Here is a 26020-nt window from a genome sequence, read left to right as displayed (position 1 = left end):
GTATGAACTAAATCAATGTTGAGTCAATATAATTTGATCAAATTCGAAAGCAGAAATTAAACAGCATACAGTTTGCATGAAAATGCAACTTGTCTCATATCTGTTCACTGTAATACTCTATATGTAATATAGTCGAACAAATGTTTCATGTTTTGTAATTTATATACAGACAAGTTCTATAAAATGATTTTCATACAAATGAAAATATTTGGTAACATATGTATAAAGCATAAATTAAACTGGTATTGACTTCCGTTACAAACGTTATATAACTATTTATAGCTAATAACATATTTGGTACATCTATGTAAAATTCCGAAAGAGCAGATTATACATTGTGTACGCAATATTATAAAATACATTCTTGAAAACGTTTTTCTTCGACAGTTTGTATAAAATAAAATAAGAAATGTCCCAATTCATGTTCATCCATTTATAGAGGTACAGTGTGTCCATCATACATAATGCAAACTTTGATTTTTTAAATTGATGAAATTAGTTTCAAAATTATCAGTATTAAAATGTATGGGCATATAATATAACAACTAAAGATGTAAGAATACCTGTTAGTTATGTATTCACCTATTGTGTGATATATTCATGAGTAAATATGGTTGTTTGTTACTATCAAACTTAACTAAAAGTATACATATTCATATTCATATTGATTTAATTATAAACAACCAATAGAACAGGATACAAATAAAAGATTACAGATATTAAAATTAATCTAGTTGATCTGTCTTACTTTTTCAACTCCCTCAGGGAAAGTTGGCTTTAGATGCATTTGGCTATTTATTTTAGGTATTTTGACATATAGCTCTTCAACAGTTCGGTACTTATACATCTTCGAATTTCAAATTTCGCAAGAAATTAATAGCGTGTAATTTTTAATATAATCCAACATATTATACTGATAAAAATGGATTTTAATGGCAAAAAATAACCCTTTGATTTTTCTTTCGTGTATAACGTTTACTGTTTTCTTGTTATAGCTTTCACTCTGTTTGTGATCTTAATATTTACAATAAGGACAGGTTCTTATTTACTATTTATGAATAAACGAAACTCCCTTTTTCATAATACTACTAATTTTAAATATCTTTACTAAAACAAAAACATAATTGGGTATAAAGAAAGTAATGATAAGTTATATCGATGAATTTAAAATTTGTTGGAAATAGACATGATAGATGATTGGTTTTTTTTCGAGAGTAGACTCATAGACACAGTTGTAGAAAAAAATGTGTGTGTACTCATACACAAAATACCGAGGTATAGTAGAGGATTAAGATCTCACATCATTAACCTCCTCCCTATATATGCCTTGTCCAAAGTCAGGAAGTTCTGACATGTGTCTAGCACATTTTTCATTGTGATTCATTGATATGTTTCGAAATATTGTGTGATGTCGATTGTTAATGTACATGTATCCATTATTGTTAATGGGCAATATGACACCTGCTTCCTGGTGCGAGATAATGTTTATGTGGTGACGACATTGTGTTGGCCTCGGGTTGTTTTTCTACGCTTTGGTCAAGTTGATGTGTCATTGAAGTATTCCTTTTTGATATTGCAATTTGTTTGAAAAAGAAAATGCAATTGTTTAAAAACTTAACCAAAACATGCAAATGCATAGACAAAATCATTTTATTTGAATTGATATTCGGACAGTGGTAGATTATATGTTAAACACTTTACAAAATAATCATCACGGTACATCACTTATTTGACAAGATTACCAATTGAAAACTGTAGTGATATGTAGGATAATTTTCTTTTCTTTACATATGGCAAACCCAGACGAAACTAGGATGTGTAACAGAAGAACACAGGTGACCTTTATCTAGAATGACACGGATGGTAATACTTTGATAATTTGCAAAATACATAACAGAACTTAACCTTGCATGGGTAAGAAGGTTGTATGACTAAAAATCAAAATAGGTGAGATTGATCTCTTATAAGTGACGTTCTGCATTTACTGATAATTTGAATCATAAAGTTTTACGTCAATTATTTGTTATTTCGAAATAAAAAAAAAATCAATATTTTACCGACTAATCTTGCACATTCTCAGTGTTCCTGATTTACCAAATTCAATTCGATCGAAATAATTTTCAGGTGATACAAAATGAACATAACTTATTACATACCTGGTGATAACATTTCATAAGAGGAACATAGTTTAAGGTAGCAAGAACAATCTTCTTCTGATGGTTCACAATAACATCGTTGATTTGGCCTTACGACAAAATCATAACCTCTCGTATAATCACAACGGCATATCCTATTCTTTTTCAATGTGCCATTATTTGAATATATTTGTCCTTCATCGTTGCACAAAGATTTTTTGTAAATACAACGACTATTTCGGGAAGACATGAATTGAAAAGGTTGATAAAATTCATCGTCACAGTCAGCTCCTTGCAGAGTTCCTTGAACAGATCCAGCCACTATTAGCTTTTGTCCTGTATGATATTTAAAATAAAATAAATAAATAATGATATTACATTAATATATAGCAACTTGACGTCGCAAATAAAACGTCTACATGTGAGGATAATATGTAAGGTTTGTTTCTTATATTAAATGTACTTGTAACTCAATAAAATAAGGTATTTTGTACAAATGCAGTTCTAATCGAATCTTAACTTCAGTCATCAGAACAGCAATGAACAAGGGGTTTAAGAATAACTGTTTAAGAACAACCTTTAGGTTAACAGTTTAAATTTCGGTCAATAAAAATGAATCCTTTGACGTTTTCAGAAAGACATATTGCTAAATTACAATCAATTAATTTATTTGATTCTGTCAACAAATTGTGTACGTGCTACCGTAATACATTCCAAATATTATTCATGATTTGAGGACAATATTTTTGATTAAATCATTTATAAGGTTTTTCAGTACATTCGATATGTTCATTGTTATACTTGAATATGTGATCCTTTTCCCGAGTCAACTATCATTTTGTTCGAATATCTTTTTTTATTTTATTTAAACATATCTTTTATTAATTATAAGGGATCGCCAGCACGCAGGTGCATACCTGTATCTAATGAATCATAATTATTTTGAGAAAGGCCGGTTATATATAAAACAAGATGCAAAAACATCTTCAAATTGATGATATATAATAACACATTACCTGGTGCTTCGAAGTCTGCATTCTTTCTACAAAATTCGATATAGTTTTTTTTATTCTGATCATACAAACAACAATAATTTTCAACAGAATGACAAAGATATTCTGATCTGTGTGTCCAGTGTGCCTGAACAGGACATTTCAAGCTATAGATAGCTTCGGACAACTGGTATAACAGCATAGTCTGAAATAAAGTGATTACATACTACAGTTGAGCGTGAATCATATCATGACCTACATCTAAACATTTACAATGAAGGTTAGAATCCTGTAACCTTACCCCGAATATGACAAACCAAATCAGAAAACATACAAGACAAACAAAGGCCAGAAATTTCTGGCAGGCGCAAAAATACTGCAGGCAGAAAACAAATCCGATCTGTTCAATCTTTTATAGCTCGATGTTCGGATTGAGGTGAAACTGAAGACAATAGTATGACCTATATCAATACTTATATGAACTGTGATTTGGATGAAGATTTGTCGCATTAGCATATTCACACCATATCTTCGTATATCTACTTATTCAGACTATTAAGTATTTGTTATTAAACTAGGCTATTACCATCATATTCAATTGTCTGCAAGCAACCAGTCTGAACATTACAAGTGCTGGATTTATCACATAAGATAAGTCTAAATTTGACTGAAGAAGATGGAAAAAAAAACTCTCTCTACATGTTTATATAATATAAATTAAACATAAACTTTACATTTCTAAAATAATTGGGGAAAACAAATAAACATTTTATGAGAAACAGATAGATGTCTGATAGAAATTTACTCAAATCCCGAAATAGCAGTGTTTTAATTATTATTCTTAAGCGTCGTTTTGTATGTCGTACTGCAGTTATAGTCTTCCATATCCAATGTTTCATGTGTTTGGAGATTTTATAATACTACATGTATAATGTTTATAAAATTTATACCAAAAGTTGAATGGTTCTGCGCTTTGCATGATGTTCACTTAATTAAGTGTGAATATCAGCAAATTAATCGTTGCAAAATTTAGAAGTTCAACAGAATTTCCAATAAACATTGTATTGATAAAAACATGTGGGACATTATTTCTTTCAAACATGTTTCTGATTGTGTTTAATTGATCTGCGATTTAAGTTTTTTCGGTATTGTCCGTTTAAAATAGCAATGCCGATGTAGTTATTGTCCAACAAAAAAAACCATCGATTACTTCATACATGTAACTTCCTGTTAATTCGGTCATAAAGAAAAAACCTTTTAGTAAAGCTTTAAATTATTAAGATATTCTACAAAACTGGAGAGCGATCATTTCAATATTCACACGACAACAAGTAATACTTATGATTCGTATCACACATATAAGTCATACTCATCATGCATACATGTATGATATATATTTTTTTAAAGCGGGGCATTTCAAATGACATTTTAGATAATATATTTCAGTGAACAAATTCACAATAACATATGTTTTATCAGCATTTCCAAAATATACAGTATGAACGGAGAAAGGAAATAATTTTGATGTTCATAGTACTAAGAAGTAAAAATTTAAGTAAAGGCTGAAGATAGATATATATACTTACAAGGAAAATCCTGTTGACTTGTATATTAAAGTTTTTCGACATCATTCTGAATGCTGAAAAAATAAAATAAAATTATTTTGACAACCTACTGAAAGATGAGAGGCAGTTCATGTCTCACTGATTACACATGTTAAATATCATAAGCAGAAGTGTTTATCGACTGCGACACTCAATGTGATTAAACAAAGTTCTTTTTATATTATAGTGGTAATGCATTAGATCATGGTTCAAAACTCAATTGGCATAAATTGGCATAAGATGTGTAAAGCTATTTGAGCTGTAACAGTTATGTATTTTGCAGCAGCTAATCCTATTCTGATATTATCTTCAGTAATCAACTGAAATGTGTTGTTTATGATGTTTATAATGTTTAATAAATGATGTGAAAAATAATCAGTCATTTGTTGTTCAAGAAATAAAATATCAATAACCAATAGTTATTAAATCCTTGAGTACACTGAGTATACAATGAACCAAGTATAATGCAGATTGATTAGGACACCTTCAAACAGTTTGTTATCACACATTGTCAATACATTTGTCAACCACCTGATCATTAAAATGCAGTACAAGATTTCTCACAATCAAAAACAATAAAATGTTTGAATAATTTAGTTGCGTTTTTCAACAAAGCACATTGTTTGTCATAAACATAAAAACCACTTTTTATGTCATTCGTATGAAGACGAGCATTCTCCAATGTGTACCTTTGTGAAAGGGCGAAGATTTAAAGTTCCTTTATCATAATGTTGAACCATTTCACCAGACATGTTTATTGTTTTCAAATATTTGCTTTTAAAACGAGATTTACAACTGGCATGGTTCGTATTTCATTGTAAAGTCTTATTGATTTATTAATTTAGACAGTTAATGTTTGATAAATCGCACAGGTGAGTTAAGTAAATTTATAGTTTGTATAGATGTCAATCTGGTGCTTCTTACCGATATAATAATCTAATCATTTTGACAGTGACACTGTTTTACATAATCAAGATCTATTTGGAGAACTTTAAAAAGTTTGTGAAATGCTGACTTATCGTAGATTTTCTTATATATATTTCTCAAAACAGAACGAAATAATAGATAGATTTTAAACAAAAAAGTTGCACCTCCTAAACACAAACACAAGCGTTGTTTCTTCCGTTTACCTTTATATATAATGATTAATTTGGATATGCATTTTGCACATTTAGGATAAATATTAATTTTGCTGTTTGATTTCCAGTGTTACATTTACAACAAAAACAGACGTCAAACACATACACCATGTATTGTTTACACAAAACCAAAATGGAATATAGGTTGTGAAGTAAAAACAAGCAATGAAAAATTTGATATCGGTTAAAATGTTGTAAATATAAATACTATCGGATGCATATAATTTTAGAGTTTCTATTGCAATCACGTAGATAAAACCATCTTAAGGATGAACTCAGGTGACATTTGATAAATCAAGGATTTAAAATTGATATTTTTAACCGGTAAGACAATTGTTAGGTTAAAAATAAATTAAAATAATGATCGGTCATGGACCTTCTTTTCGTGATATTTGAGATTTAAAATATGGCGTAAAATGGCTGATTTGGTTTTTCACCTTACATTTGCAAGAATCTTTTTAAAATCTTGATAAATGACCTTTCATGAGCTATTTAATCTCATGTGAGAAAACAAATGTGTGTTATGGGGCAAATATTTTTACCTTGTATTGCTTGGGAAAACTCCAAAACCTCACCTAAGAACATGTACATGTACATCATTATGCGGTATATTTTGGCACATATAAATATATTCACAGTTAAAACTATAACTATATTCTTTATTACGTTAAACACTATAAAGTTTATCAGCATTGGATTATGATAGTGAGAAAACACACAGTATAACATGTTTAAAGAGAAAATAACAGACAATGAATTCTGACAGAGTAAAAAGTACAAATCAATACATTTGACACAATTCCAAAAAAAAACCAAACATTATAAATCATGCATTGTATATAGTAAGTAAGTGACGTAATATGATATTTACGAGGTACGTAAATTCCATATGGATTGAGAGTGAAACTTGACTCCCATATGGAATTTACCGACCCCGTTAATATCATATTGAATCACTTGTTTACTATGTAATAAGTTTATTTTTTAACTATCTTCATTTGTGAGTGTGGACATGAGTTGTCTCATTTGCAATCATAACACATCTTCTTACTTTATACATTTTATAGTAAAGTGTTCGAGTGTTAAATTTTAAAAACTTACTCCCATTGGTCTGCACAGAGCATAAATAATGTCGACAATATCAATTTGATATATACAACCTTGACATAACAACAGTAAACAGAACTTTCAATGCATTGAGAAAATCAAATATTGCCAGTATCGAATCTTAACTATAAACCGTATATTGAAATTGCTTTAAACCAATGGGATCAATAAATTCCATAACGGATGAGAGCAAAGCTCGAATCAACTTACTGAATTTATCAACCCCATATATACCGTATTAGTTTCACCTTGTATTGAATTTGTGTAAACGACTATCTTCACATGTGGTATTTGGTATTTATACATATGGCTTATGAAAATGATCAAGTCCTCACTACCGTTAGTAAAAGGAAAATAAATGCAAAAAAAATCAAACTATTAGGTTTATCGCTGGTTGAAACCTTAAAGATATGATCTGAACACCGTGTTGTTTGAATAAAGGAAAACATATCCACCACTAATCATGCATTGCAATAAGCGCCGTCAACTTACCTAATATGGAATATACACGGTCTCCACGCGGTTGCTTTTAACCATCGATATTCATAGACACGTATACTGATTTCAAGTTATCATGGCAACGTGTGTGTAGTATGTCTTTAAAAATAGTATTCGACAATATACATGCCACACGGGATGATAATTTGATATTGAACTGAATTACAACTGAGATTCGTTACAAAGGTTTATATATTCACTTGTGTACAATGTACTTTTGATTAAAAATGCAGTTCTGAAAAGTTGAGGATTCGTTCAGCTGAATCATATTGCTCATGTTATAATTTCTGGCATGTAAGGTTATCTAAGACAATTTATAACATAAACAAACATGATAAAAGAGAAAAACAATTCGTTTGAAACCTCTCATAAAAGTCAGATTAACATAATAAATAATTTCATATTTCAATTTTTTCATGACAGTGTCTTATTTATATGACATGTAGTTTCGAAAACTTTTTTTACTTGAACCTCACGATGACACCGACTACATTATTTGTTTACGATTTTGACCCCCGCAGAACTATAGAAAAACAGTACATTAACAGATTTTACACGGACTCTTTTAAACGATACATGGACTCTTTTGAGTTGTTACACTGACACGTTGTATGACTAGAATCACTCGTGCATAAATAATGAGTTCATGGGAACTCTTACTTTCAATTGGATTTGAACTTTTCGGTTCACTGACATATTTCCTGTCTTGCTCTACGTTGTCATCAATATTTAAAAAAAAACAGCATTTCAAGTAAAATACTATTCATATCAGTATACCACGAGATTCGTACATTAAACTCCTAAAAGAGGGGGGTATGTTTTTCTCCTAATAAAAATAATCTTTTATCCCAAATTTTGTGAGAAAAAAAAATACTATGGTCAAGCAGATAACAAATAAATGATCTGCATGATTCCTAATTTTTCGAATACCGTATATATATATAAAAGTGCTAATTAAAAAAAAAAAGTAGATGGTGTTTTAAAGGTAAATAGTTAATATATTCAGAAAAGTACTCACCCACTCCCCCTTTTAAATGAAGCATGGGTATGAATAGAAATTTTGGATAGGCTGAAAGTGAAGAAATAATTATACCGACGTTTATATTTCAATTTAAAAAGACAGGAAATATGTAATTAAAAATCAAATCTCATCAAAAGATAAAATCCCCATGAGCGCACCAATGCACGATTGGTCCTATAAATAAAAAGTGATCGTGTACTTCATGTCCTAATAAGCAGCAACTTTTGAAGAAAATAATTCAACTTATGTCAGGCCTCAATTTTGTACGGTTGGCAGCTGTTGGTCTAGTAACACGTGTTTAATTAATCGCGATCAACACGTAGTTAATTATTTGTCTTAAAGGGGCACTAGCTGTCAAATTCGTGGTGACCGGTTTGACTCAAATTCTCATATTTAATTTATAATAATGTTAAACATTTATCCAAGTACCAAAAGTCTGAAATAAACAGTTTACAGAGCATGGGTAGATGATATGCAGGTTCGTTTTGTGTGTATTGTAGTCCAGACGCCATCTAATAAACGATCGATTTGACCTGATATGTCCATATAAGCGATGTAAACATGAATAAAGATATGAAAAGATTAAATCAACACGTGCAATTGGATTTTTTTTTAGGTCTGTTTGAGTTTATTTTATAGATTTAAAAGAAATATGTTTCTCGTTGTATTTAAACCGTATGAGGATGGTTTTATATGGATCGAATCAGTATTCAAATGAATCACCGCAGTTACAGTTTCTTTGTTGACATTCTTTTTCTTTAAATAGCCATTACACTTATAATGCATGTTATTCAATCTCTAAAAAGGGGTTAAATTGAAGTTCACATGAATATGGATTTAATGAGGTCGACTTATCAACTTGCAAATGAATGAGTAATTAACAATGTTTCTTCGCTTCAGTTGACAAAATTGAACCATTTTGGCTACTAAAAGCGAATTATTATTTCGCTATTTCTCTTTGATTATTGATTGAACAAACCCATTTTACTTTAATGTTTCATATATCTCGTATGTAGTGCCCCTTTAGCATGTTTAATATATTCAATAAAAGAACAAAATCTGCTTTTTCATAACATTTCACTCACTAATGAAGAAGAAATTTATTTTCTTTTGATACATTCATACTGTTATTGAATTTGATTATAATTTGAATTTAAATCTACCGGGGCGGATGCAGTCATTTTGGGAAAGGTGTTCCCAACCTAGGGAAAAGGGGGTTTTAACTATTTGTCAACAATCAGATACATTGATCGTCCAAAAAAGGGGATTCCAACCCCCTGCACCCGCTCCTCCACTTAATATTAAATTCATGCATTTGGCAGCAAACGTGCGATTTTCACTAAATGTTTAAAGGGGTAATCATGTAATGACGAAATGAAATGGCACATCCTGAATTTTTTCATCAAAGTGAAGATCAGAACTTGTTTATCTTAAATCAATTTAAGCCCCCTCCCGCTTTCCGTTCCACTCCTAAAATTGAACGTTAGCTTACTTACCACTATCATATTTCTTTAATATATTACTTTTTAACGAAGTTGCATTTTAAAAAAAAAAAGTCTCAAACGTGATAACATTCATCCTAAGCCTAAAATTGTTCTTTTATTTTTATCAATTTTTTTTATTCCTGATTTTTTTCTAGAAAAAAAACCTTCGTTGAAGGGAAATTCACAGAAATTAATGTTAATACTATAACTTACATTTACTGATTTAAGGCCATTAAAGTTTCTCGAATAATCAGTTTTGCAAAATGTAATACATCTTCCTTAAAACGTAATACAAGTCAAATACAAAACAAAAGTAACAAAAAAAAACAAACCGGAAACAATCTGTCGTAAAGTTTTTTTTTCTACACGGGTAGTCAGTTCAAGGTCCTCGGCTAGCGGATCGGATCTTGACCTGACTACTCGTGCAGAAAAACAATCCGGCAACGGTTGTTAGCGGCCTGTTTCTGTGTGACCTTTATATTGTATCTAATACACAATCATACATAAATATGTCGGTTATTAATTTCACATTCCTTTCCTTGCACTAAGAATTTTGGAAAATCATTCCCCACTTCTCCGTTAACACGAACCAATCATTTTTGTATACTAGTAAACACATTCTTCACAAGTTTTTCATCAAATCATGTGTAATTTTGAAAAATAAAATCAGTTTAATAATCATTGTATTTACACCCATCGAATGATTATTGTACGTATCTATAAAAGGCAAAATTGAAACGGGTAATAAAATGCATCAATTAGTTTCTGACTGTCATCAAATTTGGGAATAACCTTAAAAGCTAACCATATAATACAAAAAACAAAACAACCCTTACCTATTTTGCAGCTTTGACAAGGCTACTTTTGGGGGTGTATTTACCTGTATCGATTAAAGTTCAATCGCTGATTAGGATTTCACCTGTTTTGAACGACTGATAATTGATAACAATGTGTTGTTTATGTTGTTTATAATGTTTAATAAATGATGTGAAAAATAATCAGTCATTTGTTGTTCAAGAAATAAAATATCAATAACCAATAGTTATTAAATCCTTGAGTACACTGAGTATACAATGAACCAAGTATAATGCAGATTGATTAGGACACCTTCAAACAGTTTGTTATCACACATTGTCAATACATTTGTCAACCACCTGATCATTAAAATGCAGTACAAGATTTCTCACAATCAAAAACAATAAAATGTTTGAATAATTTAGTTGCGTTTTTCAACGAAGCACATTGTTTGTCATAAACATAAAAACCACTTTTTATGTCATTCATATGAAGACGAGCATTCTCCAATGCGTACTTTTGTGAAAGGATGAAGATTTAAAGTTCATTTATCATAATGTTGAACCATTTCACCAGACATGTTTACTGTTTTCAAATATTTGCTTTTAAAACAAGATTTACAACTGGCATGGTTCGTATTTCATTGTAAAGTCTTATTGATTTATTAATTTAGACAGTTAATGTTTGATAAATCGCACAGGTGAGTTAAGTAAATTTATCGTTTGTATAGATGTTACCATCAATCTGGTGCTTCTTACCGATATAATAATCTAATCATTTTGACAGTGACACTGTTTTACATAATCAAGATCTATTTGGAGAACTTTAAAAAAGTTTGTGAAATGCTGACTTATCGTAGATTTTCTTATATATATTTCTCAAAACAGAACGAAATAATAGATAGATTTTAAACAAAAAAGTTGCAACTCCTAAACACAAACACAAGCGTTGTTTCTTCCGTTTACCTTTATATATAATGATTAATTTGGATATGCATTTTGCACATTTAGGATAAATATTAATTTTGCTGTTTGATTTCCAGTGTTACATTTACAACAAAAGCAGACGTCAAACACATACACCATGTATTGTTTACACAAAACCAAAATGGAATATAGGTTGTGAAGTAAAAACAAGCAATGAAAAATTTGATATCGGTTAAAATGTTGTAAATATAAATACTATCGGATGCATATAATTTTAGAGTTTCTATTGCAATCACGTAGATAAAACCATCTTAAGGATGAACTCAGGTGACATTTGATAAATCAAGGATTTAAAATTGATATTTTTAACCGGTAAGACAATCGTTAGGTTAAAAATAAATTAAAATAATGATCGGTCATGGACCTTCTTTTCGTGATATTTGAGATTTAAAATATGGCGTAAAATGGCTGATTCGGACTTTCACCTTACATTTACATTGGTTATATTTAGGTTTCAAATCGAAAGAAGGAAGACCAAGAATCTTTTTAAAATCTTGATAAATGACCTTTCATGAGCTATTTAATCTCATGTGAGAAAACAAATGTGTGTTATGGGGCAAATATTTTTACCTTGTATTGCTTGGGAAAACTCCAAAACCTCACCTAAGAACATGTACATGTACATCATTATGCGGTATATTTTGGCACATATAAATATATATCCACAGTTGAAACTATAACTATATTCTTTATTACGTTAAACACTATAAAGTTTATCAGCATTGTATTATGATAGTGAGAAAACACACAGTATAACATGTTTAAAGAGAAAATAAAAGACAATGAATTCTGACAGAGTAAAAAGTACAAATCAATACATTTGACACAATTCTAAAAAAAAAAACCATTATAAATCATGCATTGTATATAGTAAGTTAGTGACGTAATATGATATGTACGAGGTACGTAAATTCCATATGGATTGAGAGTGAAACTTGACTCCCATATGGAATTTACCGACCCCGTTAATATCATATTGAATCACTTGTTTACTATGTAATAAGTTTATTTTTTAACTATCTTCATTTGTGAGTGTGGACATGAGTTGTCTCATTTGCAATCATAACACATCTTCTTACTTTATACATTTTATAGTAAAGTGTTCGAGTGTTAAATTTTAAAAACCTACTCCCATTGGTCTGCACAGAGCATAAATAATGTCGACAATATCAATTTGATATATACAACCTTGACATAACAACAGTAAACAGAACTTTCAATGCATTGAGAAAATCAAATATTGCCAGTATCGAATCTTAACTATAAACCGTATATTGAAATTGCTTTAAACCAATGGGATCAATAAATTCCATAACGGATGAGAGCAAAGCTCGAATCAACTTACTGAATTTTTCAACCCCATATATACCGTATTAGTTTCACCTTGTATTGAATTTGTGTAAACGACTATCTTCACATGTTTTTGGTATTTATACTTATGGCTTATGAAAATGATCAAGTCCTCACTACCGTTAGTAAAAGGAAAATAAATGCCAAAAATAACAAACTATTAGGTTTATCGCTGGTTAAAACCTTAAAGATATGATCTGAACACCGTGTTGTTTGAATAAAGGAAAACATATCCACCACTAATCATGCATTGCAATAAGCGCCGTCAACTTACCTAATATGGAATATACACGGTCTCCACGCAGTTGCTTTTAACCATCGATATTCATAGACACGTATACTGATTTCAAGTTATCATGGCAACGTGTGCGTAGTATGTCTTTAAAAATAGTATTCGACAATATACATGCCACACGGGATGATAATTTGATATTAAACTGAATTACAACTGAGATTCGTTACAAAGGTTTATATATTCACTTGTGTACAATGTACTTTTGATTAAAAATGCAGTTCTGAAAAGTTGAGGATTCGTTCAGCTGAAACATATTGCTCATGTTATAATTTCTGGCATGTAAGGTTATCTAAGACAATCTATAACATAAACAAACATGATAAAAGATAAAAACAATTCGTTTGAAACCTCTCATAAAAGTCAGATTAACATAATAAATAATTTCATATTTCAATTTTTTCATGACAGTGTCTTATTTATATGACATGTAGTTTCGAAAACTTTTTTTACTTGAACCTCACGATGACACCGACTACATTATTTGTTTACGATTTTGACCCCCGCAGAACTATAGAAAAACAGTACATTAACAGATTTTACACGGACTCTTTTAAACGATACATGGACTCTTTTGAGTTGTTACACTGACACGTTGTATGACTAGAACCACTCGTGCATAAATAATGAGTTCATGGGAACTCTAACTTTCAATTGGATTTGAACTTTTCGGTTCACTGACATATTTCCTGTCTTGCTCTACGTTGTCATCAATATTTAAAAAAAACCAGCATTTCAAGTAAAATACTATTCATATCAGTATACCACGAGATTCGTACATTAAACTCCTAAAAGAGGGGGGTATGTTTTTCTCCTAATAAAAATAATATTTGATCCCAAAGTGTGTGAGAAAAAAAATACTATGGTCAAGCAGATAACAAATAAATGATCTGCATGATTCCTAATTTTTCGAATACCGTATATATATATAAAAGTGCTAATTAAAAAAAAAGTAGATGGTGTTTAAAAGGTAAATAGTTAATTTATTCAGAAAAGTACTCACCCACTCCCCCTTTTAAACGAAACATGGGTATGAATAGAAATTTTGGATAGGCTGAAAGTGAAGAAATGATGATACCGACGTTTATATTTCAATTTAAAAAGACAGGAAATATGTAATTAAAAATCAAATCTAATCAAAAGATAAAATCCCCATGAGCGCACCAATGCACGATTGGTCCTATAAATAAAAAGTGATCGTGTAATTCATGTCCTAATAAGCAGCAACTTTTGAAGAAAATAATTCAACTTATGTCAGGCCTCAATTTTGTACGGTTGGCAGCTGTTGGTCTAGTAACACGTGTTTAATTAATCGCGATCAACACGTAGTTAATTATTTGTCTTAAAGGGGCACTAGCTGTCAAATTCGTGGTGACCGGTTTGACTCAAATTCTCATATTTAATTTATGATAATGTTAAACATTTATCCAAACTACCAAAAGTCTGAAATAAACAGTTTACAGAGCATGGGTAGATGATATGCAGGTTCGTTTTGTGTGTATTTTAGTCCACACGCCATCTAATAAACGATCGATTTGACCTGATATGTCCATATAAGCGATGTAAACATGAATAAAGATATGAAAAGATTAAATCAACACGTGCAATTGGATTTTTTTTTAGGTCTGTTTGAGTTTATTTTATAGATTTAAAAGAAATATGTTTCTCGTTGTATTTAAACCGTATGAGGATGGTTTTATATGGATCGAATCAGTAATCAAATGAATCACCGCAGTTACAGTTTCTTTGTTGACATTCTTTTTCTTTAAATAGCCATTACACTTATAATGCATGTTATTCAATCTCTAAAAAGGGGTTAAATTGAAGTTCACATGAATATGGATTTAATGAGGTCGACTTATTAACTTGCAAATGAATGAGTAATTAACAATGTTTCTTCGCTTCAGTTGACAAAATTGAACCATTTTGGCTGCTAAAAGCGAATTATTATTTCGCTATTTCACTTTGATTATTGATTGAACAAACACATTTTACTTTAATGTTTCATATATCTCGTATATAGTGCCCCTTTAGCATGTTTAATATATTCAATAAAAGAACAAAATCTGATTTTTCATAACATTTCACTCACTAATGAAGAAGAAAATTTATTTTCTTTTGATACATTCATACTGTTATTGAATTTGATTATATTTTGAATTTAAATCTACCGGGGCGGATGCAGTCATTTTGGGAAAGGTGTTCCCAACCTAGGGAAAAGGGGGTTTTAACTATTTGTCCACAATCAGATACATTGATCGTCCAAAAAAGGGGATTCCAACCCCCTGCACCCGCTCCTCCACTTAATATTAAATTCATGCATTTGGCAGCAAACGTGCGATTTTCACTAAATGTTTAAAGGGGTAATCATGTAATGACGAAATGAAATGGCACATCCTGAATTTTGTCATCAAAGTGAAGGTCAGAACTTGTTTATCTTAAATCAATTTAAGCCCCCTCCCGCTTTCCGTTCCACTCCTAAAATTGAACATTAGCTTACTTACCACTATCATATTTCTTTAATATATTACTTTTTAACGAAGTTGCATTTTAAAAAAAAAGTCTCAAACGTGATAACATTCATCCTAAGCCTAAAATTGTTCTTTTGTTTTTATCAATTTTTTTTATTCCTGATTTTTTTCTAGAAAAAAAACCTCCGTTGAAGGGAAATTCACAGAAAATAATGTTAATACTATAACTTACATTTACTGATTTAAGGCCATTAAAGTTTCTCGAATAATCAGTTTTGCAAAATGTAATATATCTTCCTTAAAACGTAGTACAAGTCAAATACAAAACAAAAGTAACAAAAAAACAAACCGGAAACAATCTGTCGTAAAGTTTTTTTTTTCTACACGGGTAGTCAGTTCAAGGTCCTCGGCTAGCGGATCGGATCTTGACCTGACTACTCGTAAGAAAACAGCCATAGTTTGACATTTTACCAGAAGATGAAAAGTACAGATATATTTCAAAGTATCAGAAGACATCTTGGAGAAATACATAAAGATAACAAACGGTAATTAAACAATCACACTGAAAGTGGTTGTATAGTATTTATTGATAGCCTGAAAAAATATGAAACCAAAAGAAGACAATTTTTATAATTTATAAATAGAATTTAATATATAAAAACCAGTGGCAGTTACATAAATAATCAGAAGAGCAGGGTCCATTGTTACTTTAGTGATCCCTTTACTATATTTAAAAACAAAATGTTTTCCCACAAAAGAAGGGGTGTGTGGATTGTTTTCAGTATATAATGAATCAAACTGTTCTTGCATCTTACACAATTGGTAAATTTCTTTGAAATAAGTTAAATACCGAAAAATATTTACATGCAAACATGTATGGTTCAATTACTTTTGGTTGCACATGAATCACAATGACCTACATTTCAAAGTGCAATTACTTGGTGATATGTTAATTAGGTCATGATAAAAAAGCTGACAGACAATATCTGACTGGTTATTTACATGTACTTGTACAATGTATGTATATTATTAAATGTCCTAATTATTTCATTCAATATTTCAGATTTGCCAGATCTCTCAGGAAAAACGTCTGCCTTAAATACACAAATCAGGCAAATCGAAGCAATGCATCACAATGATTTACAGAAATATGCTTGTGAAGTTTGTAACAAACAATATAAAACAAAAGGGGGCATAAAGAAACACTTAAAACTTCAACATCAATGGGACTTTGACAATGAACAAGAAACACCTTCTAAGAATGACCATATAGCACTGTACCGGGATTCTTTCATGAAGTGTTCACTGTTGTTAAGGGACACCAATGATGCCTACGAGATGGGAGATGGAGATATAATTCTTTTAAATGCTAAATTCCAGATGTTATTGTCTCGCATCGGAAATCATACAAAATATCAACTATGGCTATTTAGATTCATGGCCTACATGTATTGTTATTCCTTATTAACTCCTCGAATGGCGTATGAATATATTTGGAATTGTACTGCCAATATGCATGGCAATATTGGACATGATTTACCTAATGACAACTTGGTAGAAATGCTGGTCCAGGCAGTAAAGAAGAAAATATATGCTCAAGGTGCTAATGCTACATACAAGAGTGCAAGAAATGCAGCTTTGACATTGCAAATTCAGGAGGAGATTTTTACAAATATACAAAAAGAAGTTAACAAGAATATAACAGGAAGAAGAAGACCAGAACGATCCAAACTAAATGATATTACTGCTATGGTATCCGAACTTCAATCTGCACGTGTTTTTGACTTTATTCTGGTAGAGAGTATACCAAATTTCCCTTATTCTCAGACATCTTCTCCAGATTAAAAGTGCCCGAGCTACATAGGTGGATTACGGACAACAAGGAACGTCTTTCATATGAGACAATTTAGATGATGACTTTTATGCCTTTTGATTATTTAATGGAATAAAATACATGTATGACTTAATCCACTTATAATTTACAGCTAATTTTCTACTGCATGTAAGGCAAAACTTTGGTTGGCTTGCTTGTTTATGCAAGCTTTATCAATAAGATTGATATATTTAAACAACTTATACATGATATATAGGCATAGTTCAACATGTATAATATTTGAATTTGATTGGGTGTTCTTATGGTTGTACAACATAAAAACAAAGCAAGCAAGCTAACTAAAGTCTTGCTCTACATGCTTTAGAGAATTAGCTGTAATATGACATTCTATTCAGTACACATATTAAAGTGGATTAAAATGTACCTTTTTACAGTCAATGACTAGTTATCCAATGCCACATAATTGCCGTTGCTTAACCGATGAAAAAAGCATAGACCCCCATACATATTATATCTAATAAAAAAAGCCTGCAAGTTGGTCAAGATTATGGCCCATCCTGTAAACTGATACATTCATAATGTAGTTCAAAAAATGTGTCAACATGTAGAATGAATTTCCTGTCCTTTTGGAGCACCTAGGTTCATCAATGGGTTCGTTTAATCATTGATTTTTCTTGTTATTTTCATTCCTGGAACTGAAGTATTTGTCACTGGACTCCAGCACAATCATGTGAAGTTTTGTAGTTTCTTCGCAAGGTATTTTTATTGTTTCTTTATTTTTGGATTTTTTTATGTATTTATTCCAACAACATTTATTCACTTTGGATCATTTATAGCTAGATATTGCATAGACAACTGCTAGTTGACATAGTATATTTGGTATATCTTGTTTGTGTGAGGCTGTCTCGTTGACATATAAGGAGATGTGGTGATTCTTCCTAACGAGACAACTAATCAGTAGAGTTCAAATTAAATGACTTCTTTACATGTATATATATACAATTGGTGAGTTTTGACAATGTAGTTTACTATGCAAATCCAAGACCTGAAACATGAAAACTAATACAAAATTTGATAGGCATGAAACAATGACCACCACATAAGAACAGGCTCCTGACTTGAAACATGCACATTGTTGAAGGCCAGACGGCATCTTCCCTAGTCAATGGATGTACGGTGCCCTGTAGTTGATAATTTCTGTGTCATTTTGTCACTTGTGGAGAGTTGTCTCATCAGCAATCATACCACCTCTTCTTTTATATATATAAGTGTGTAAGTGAGCAATCAACCCCACACAGGGCGCAATTAGCACAGCAGAAAAACTATATTAGCATAGTTGACATAAGGTACTTACAGCAAAGCCAGTTTCAAATAATAAATAAAATTTTGTTCTTCCTATTAAAGGACCAATCATAACACATAATAGTACATGTATATCCTGTAATATTGATAATTCTTGGTATAGAGCTTAAGTTCATTTTTCATATAAATGAGGCCTTCAGTTGTCTCGTGCAATTGTTAACAGTGTCATTTCTGGGCCTTTTATAGCTGACTATGTGGTATGGGCTTTGATTATTGTTGTCTATATGGTGACCTATACATGTACATGTAGCTGGTATTTTCTGTGTCATTTTGGTCTCCTGTGGAGAGTTGTCTCATTGGCAATTATACCACATCTTTTTTTTGTATACATACAATGTACAGCTTTTAAGATGCTTTTATTATTTTATTCAAATATCAATTGGAGTCCTCCTCTGTGTAGTCCAGTAAATTATACATATCCATGTCACCAAGAACATCACATATTATATTACAGATGTCAACAACTGTTTGAAATGACCAAATTGAAAACTTGCACATTACGTCTTCACAAGTAAAAATTGTATTACAATTTGCCACTATGTTTGTCACAACTTCATCAGTTAGTCCATGCACTACATTTGAATCTACAATGAATCCAGAGCAAGCTGAGTTTAATGTGTATTTATATGACATCAGTTTTTGATTTATCAGTTGTCTTTCACTATCAGAAACATATCTTTGCATTACTTCCTCTAATGAATCTGATTCTGTGTCATTGATTACTGTTAAAGCAGCATGTGTGCGTGGACATTGTTCATCCTCACAAGAACATTGTTTTGCACATGTGTCACAGCAATTGTGAGAAGGAACAATTTTTTTGTGAGAAATCAAGTACGCACCACAAAGTAACTCATGTTTGCCCTTGCTATCATCTTTTACCATTCTAATCAAGTAATTTTCAACCTTCTTCAGGTGACTCTTATGATTCCTATACATAATTAGTTCATCAGAAACTTCTCCATCCCTGCCTGCTCTTCCCATCTGCTGAACAAAAGTATTAATAAGCCGAGGCAAATTCAAATGCATAATGTTATGAACCCCAAAGAAATTAACGCCCATTCCTGCAGCATTTGTACAAATAAGTATACGAATATCACCGTCAACTGTCATATCATTTCGGGTTTTTTCCTTTACTTTTTCATTTGTTTTGCCATGAAACATTTCAAAAAGTTTGCTGTTATGACCAAATTGTTTAATGAACATTGCATAGATTTTTGAAACCTCTGCTATACTTTCACAAAATATTATGTGCCTGTCAGCTTTTTCTATTTGACTTTTTAGAGTGTCTATCAACCAAGTAAACACTTTTTTCCAAATTGTCTTTATTGGGAATACATAATGAGGAAATCTTAATGTTTACGCGATCTGGAGAATCCAGAATAACTTCAGAATGTGCACGGAAACACAACAGTTTCATTATTTTTCTCCTTTGGCTTGGTCCTGATGTGGCGGTCAACGCAGCCATTGATGCATTTGGACATAAAGATCGCAATTCACCAATTCTTGCAAACCATTCTCTAAATGGTTCCTCTGTGTCATAACTTTCTCCCCTGAAAAAATTAATATGATATACAGCTATTTTGTCTGAATATATTAATATTCTAATATTTTTGTTATAATGCATGTATCTGATCGTAACCCTTGGCTAGCAAATATTCTAGTGCTGCATGTTTTAGTACATACATGTACATGTATTTACAATGTAACATTTTATGGGTTTAGGAATAAAACAATACTAAAGTCTAATACTAATACTAATATAATACACTCCTTAAGTTAGTAGCCTGTTAATCAATCAGCAGTTGTTGCTTGTGGTACACAATATTTATTTTTTTGTATTTATTGTTGATAATTTAGGTTCATTTTATTTGTTGATGACTGTAACGACTGGCTATATGCTGTTGGTTTTGCTCAATGTTGAAGGTTGAGGGGAAGCATTGATGCCTATAAAATTAGGTGTACCACATCTCCTTATTTTAACATGGTTTACATGTGATAGTCCATGTTACATGTAGCTTTCCTTTCAAACCCCCTTGTCTTATCACATTATATATATAAAAATTGAAAAACAAAATAAATGCCTCATTCGAACACTTATAGTTTTAAAACAACCTACCATTGTACTACTGTGTGTGCCTCGTCAACCACAATCAATGCCATCTGTTTCTGGTATACGGCGGATTTCAATATTTCTCTCCATTTGGTGTCTCCGACAAGAACCTCAGGACTTCCAAAAACGAAATCATATTTTCCTTGTTCAATTGCTTCATTTTCGGATACGTTTTTGCCTATATATGTAGCTTAAAATCCGAACTTTTGTAACTTCTCAGACTGTTCTGACATTATTGTCAACAGCGGAGCAATCACTAAAACCGTCGATCCAGGTTTAATTACGGGAAAACTCTCGTATGTCATTGATTTCCCACTTCCATTTTTTGTTCCCACAAACACATCATTTCCCTCCGAAATTGCTTTAATTGCTTTCTCCTGATAAGCCGCCAAAGAAGAAATTTGAAATTTATCACATATCTGTTTGTAAATACTGGGCGCAGCCATTTTTGTTATTAACCAAACTACATATATTACAAGTGCTCTCATTGGTCAAAAATTATGTAGTAGAAGTGGGCGTGTCATATAAAAATCGCTAGATGGCGTAACATTGTTTTAACAAAATCTGGCTCGATCCGCCAAGGGTGAGAGAAAGCGGCAGTGGATCGTAACCATTGGCTAGCGAAAATGATTATCAACGTGACTTTTAAAACTGTAGTGTCATTTCATGGTAATGTTGGGTACAACTATACATTCACATATTTTGACTCGATAAAACACTTTAATGATAAATGCTGACGATAAGTTTTGACAAGTGCTGTTTAGATTATCATTTATATTGAAATTTCGACCTATAACATTTGATATAATCGAACTCATATCATGTCCACAAATCTCTGAATTTTATATGCGGTTTTTTTAATAAAACTTTTATAAAAAATGACAAGAAAGAGCATTTTTTTCTTTTCTTTAAAACGCAGGATCACGGATTTTGTTGGGTTTTTTTATTTTGTGTCACGTCCGTCCTTTTTTAAGCAGAAACAACTATGTATTCACGATTATCTGAAATATTTGTGTTTAATATTTAAAAAAAGGTTGAATACAAAAAATATTGTTATTTACAACAAATATATCTGCATCACCCGAACCCATACATACATGTATATCGTTTTATTTTTTGTTATAGATGAAGCACCAAACCAACAATGCAATTGTATGTGAATGAAGTGGTAACGCAATTAATTTGAACATTATTGTATTGATTCCGTATATTCTTTTAACCAGTATTTGAAGCTTTATCTATGTTGTGTTTTCGATTTGTAAGTTTGAATGTCCCTCTAGCATCTTTTGAAACTCTTTTATACCATTACAATTTCCAAAAGAATTGGCAATTTTATCAATTCGGTCGTAGTTATTGGACAACTAATTTGATTTAATGAACAATCTTTAAAAAAGAAAATGACAATATTCAAAACGAACAAATTATATCCATTTTGTAAAACATCAATCATAATGATTATTGATAATACCCTTATGCAAAAGGCATTGGATACTGTCAGTCTAATTTATGTCAGAAAACTACATGTAGTTTTTGCACTACAGCTTAATATGTGTTATTGCTCAGAAGTTCATGAATTAATTGTAAATTTCAAATAAGTCATGTTTTGTTAAACATACCATATATCTCCTTAAACTATTAAGGTTGCATAACAGGAATTATTTGGTTCCTATAAATAAATAATAGTCTATATATATATATTTCCTTATTCTCATACAATATCAGAATTACTTTGTATTATTTCCTTGAGAAGAATTTTTATTTATGATATTTTCTCATGAAAGTATGGAATGGATTTTAGTCAAGACTGGGATTTTTATTTTGAGTACTGCTCATGCGAGAACTCTTACACCCGGAGTCAGTACTCCAAGGGCAACAACGGTCACCCCTGGAGTTTGTGTAGAATTCCGCAGGTATGTAATGTTTACGTTTGCCACAAACCATGAAACCCAATACAAAATAAAATGGTTCATACATGTATGTGAAAAGACTCAATTAACTAACTCGTTGAGCTAGGTTTAATAACCCTATTCAGATATTTATAACTAAAGGTAATTATTAAACCACAATTTTAATTTTTTAACGTTAAACTTGTGTTTTGTTCTGATAGGTCTATCATTGACGCTCAAACTACCGAATTGCTCACAACAATATAGTATGGAATTAACAGCTGACAAAAATGATAGATAACTTTGAAAAAATACTTTCCTCTTTTCTAGTAGATAATTATTTTCATGAAATACCTTGAAAGAACAAACATTCCTATGCTGTTTCTGGATTTTATTATCTCATTAGTAAAAAACAACAAAATATGATGTAAAAAAAGGATTTCTTATTAATTTTCTTACCATGCAGCATTTCCTAGATGTTTGATGATTTATAAATTGCCATGGTGATATTACTTAAATCAATACGATTATCTTATTCCAATTAAAATTTTGCATCAAATTAACATGACATATATGGTTTTAAATAAAATGTAATGGTAATTGTAGGTTGCACTTTATAAACAGAGCTGTTTCACAATCCACAACTATTTTTTGCATGTTTAGGAAGATATATAACATTTATAGATATGTTAATTTATCAACGTACTGGTTCACAGACATCATTATGATTATCTCTGTATTTCATCTCATACTATTAAAGAAAACAGGATAGCGCCTAAAATTTATTCCTTAGGAAGTCCAAAAGTGGAGTTATGGGTAATATAGTTTTTTGGTATAAGTTTAAACTCTAACCAGTTCAGGTCATATAAATGTTGGTAATATGCCGCACGGACCTATATTTTTTCCGTTTTTGTAATATAAACAATGCTATTTAATCTATCTGCTATCGTTACATTATTATTCTATATACGTTTTACCATCTAGGATGAAATGTAATACATTTGTATTTTATTCCATTGATGTAGAATAAATCTTATGGTGATATTTCTTCCAGTTTAATCTTGGAAACATAACATATCGTGTGTGCGTGTGTGGGGAGGGGAAGGGTGGGTATTTGTCTGTGTTGGTAGGGGTTGGTGCAGAAAATGTTTGTTTTTACCAAAAAAAATCAAATGAAAAAAAACAAATAAAATATTTCAGATGAGCATGCATAAATAATAATGTGTTTTTGTTGGAAAGAAAGGCGGACAAAATCTTCAAGACCCCTCCCCTCCCTGAAAAAATATGCGTTATCATGTATGTGACAGAAATCCTATGTTCTTGTAAACTATATGTTTAGCGCTGAGCATGGGCAGCTTAGTATAATATTAGCGTAATTTGTTATTGTGTTAAATTTTTTTCAGACATACATTTAATTAAAATCAAATATTTGTTAAGATGTTCAGTTTTATATTATATTAAATGCTATAAACCGATAACTGATATCCCCACTGCACTCGTTAGGAAACTATCGCCAGTATTTAGCCTTCAACCGTTAATTCAAATTAAAATATGTGAATATGCAGTTGCACTCAACATGCAGAAGGAATGAAACTACATTTGAAAAAGTTACATCACCAATTGTATACTATTAGTGCATGTACATGACATTTGTGTATTTAATGTAGGGTTTCATATGCATCCTGCCACTATACACCTTTGTGACCGCCATTAAATTTACGAAATATTTTATAATTTCTTTATATAGCTTTTTGTTTTTTTGCAAACATGTGCAGTTGTGTTAGTGCTTTCAAAAGAGATTTACTTTTTGAATGATATCATGTAAATTACACTAGATAGTTTACGAAATAAAAAAAGACCATTAGATTTGCAAACACGTAACATATAGACATGGACGATACCTTTTTCAGGAGGACTGTTTCTGGACTGACTAGCCTTGTAGTCATGAAGAACATATATTTGCTTCATTGTACATATGTTTGTACTGATTGTTTTATTGGTGTCTCTAGTGGATTTAAGAAAATCACAAACATATGTTTTCACTAGTCAGCTTGGTATGAGGGAAAACAATGATGTACAAATTGAAAGGAAATGATTCTAATTTTGTTCGCATCTTGTTTCTTTTATTTCAAATGTTTGACATTTTGTAAATCATGGTGTAATACATGTAAATTGATGGCTTAATCATTTATCTTTAAAATAGAAGTTATAAAACATAACCAGGTTGTGATATATAGGATCAAATGACTGACTAGGTTCCTGCTATTACTGTTAAGGATTGAATATGAAAATTAAATTGAAAAAAAACATTTACAGAAATTTCAACAATTTTCAGCTTGCTCTATTCTTATTGACAATTTACATTATAAACCACGGAAAAGACATAAACATGAAAATATAAAACATCCAATGGCAAAACGGTTATCAAAGCGAACGGACTCTCGGTTTGCTTTAAACATGGCAGTGCATAATATTAAATTTGAATATTTGATATGTACCATACTGCCTGTATATATCGAAGAGAATATGCGAGTGAACATGTAAAACGACTATCATAGTTCATATTTGATAGCTTAATGTTCTCTTGTCCTCATAATCAGGTTGTTATGAGTGTTTTTTTAATGTGTTTCCAATACTCTAAGAATTTCAGTATACCTCTTGATATTTTTCATCTGAAAGGCAATGAATATTTGCCTCCCTTCATATTGAAAGTAGATATTTAACGCCTGTCCAAAATTTGTTCACTTATTCTAATAATGTCAAATATGCATATAGGCTCTCATATGACTTGATTTGAGGAAATATTACTTATGTTAGATTCAAGTATCAGAACAATGTATTCACAGTTCAGAGTCTAAAGATAAACAATAGATTAAAGTCCAATGCAGTTTAAATAAGATGATACTCGTAAATCGTTATTTGCAGTTTAAAAGCTGATGTATGCTAGAGAAATA

At 31.0% G+C, this 26020-nt stretch overlaps 3 protein-coding genes across 3 annotated transcripts; 1 reads left to right on the top strand and 2 right to left on the bottom strand.

Moving 5' to 3' along the window:
- The first annotated feature begins 16942 nt into the window (after positions 1-16942).
- On the top strand, positions 16943-17841 carry LOC134697415 (uncharacterized). The gene has a single exon (XM_063559678.1). The coding sequence runs from the start codon at positions 17000-17002 to the stop codon at positions 17717-17719; it is 720 nt and encodes a 239-aa protein (XP_063415748.1). The 5' UTR covers positions 16943-16999; the 3' UTR covers positions 17720-17841.
- A 1537-nt stretch (positions 17842-19378) lies between these two features.
- On the bottom strand, positions 19379-21380 carry LOC134697414 (bifunctional 3'-5' exonuclease/ATP-dependent helicase WRN-like). Its single transcript, XM_063559677.1, has 2 exons — positions 21187-21380; positions 19379-20620 (listed from the first exon to the last, which is right to left on the bottom strand). The coding sequence occupies exon 2, from the start codon at positions 20271-20273 to the stop codon at positions 19446-19448; it is 828 nt and encodes a 275-aa protein (XP_063415747.1). The 5' UTR covers positions 20274-20620; positions 21187-21380; the 3' UTR covers positions 19379-19445.
- On the bottom strand, positions 20326-21230 carry LOC134697868 (ATP-dependent DNA helicase RecQ-like). The gene is made up of 2 exons (XM_063560156.1): positions 21187-21230; positions 20326-20620 (listed from the first exon to the last, which is right to left on the bottom strand). Exons 1-2 carry the CDS (start codon positions 21228-21230, stop codon positions 20326-20328), a joined length of 339 nt encoding a protein of 112 aa, XP_063416226.1.
- Positions 21381-26020: the final 4640 nt, after the last annotated feature.

This window comes from Mytilus trossulus, chromosome 14 (genome assembly GCF_036588685.1).
Source record: "Mytilus trossulus isolate FHL-02 chromosome 14, PNRI_Mtr1.1.1.hap1, whole genome shotgun sequence".
NCBI classification, from domain to species: Eukaryota; Metazoa; Mollusca; class Bivalvia; order Mytilida; family Mytilidae; genus Mytilus; species Mytilus trossulus.
The sequence above is the reverse complement of the archived record's forward strand: the minus strand, read 5'-3'. Positions and strand labels throughout refer to the sequence as shown.

Bases quoted from the DNA above. Each gene is read 5' to 3' on its own strand.
- LOC134697415 (XM_063559678.1), top strand. From the start codon at position 17,000: ATGCATCACAATGATTTACAGAAATATGCTTGTGAAGTTTGTAACAAA.
- LOC134697414 (XM_063559677.1), bottom strand. From the start codon at position 20,273: ATGTTCATTAAACAATTTGGTCATAACAGCAAACTTTTTGAAATGTTT.
- LOC134697868 (XM_063560156.1), bottom strand. From the start codon at position 21,230: ATGGCATTGATTGTGGTTGACGAGGCACACACAGTAGTACAATG. The intron at 20,621-21,186 runs GTAGGTTGTTTT...TAATTTTTTCAG, and splicing joins GCACACACAGTAGTACAATG to GGGAGAAAGTTATGACACAG.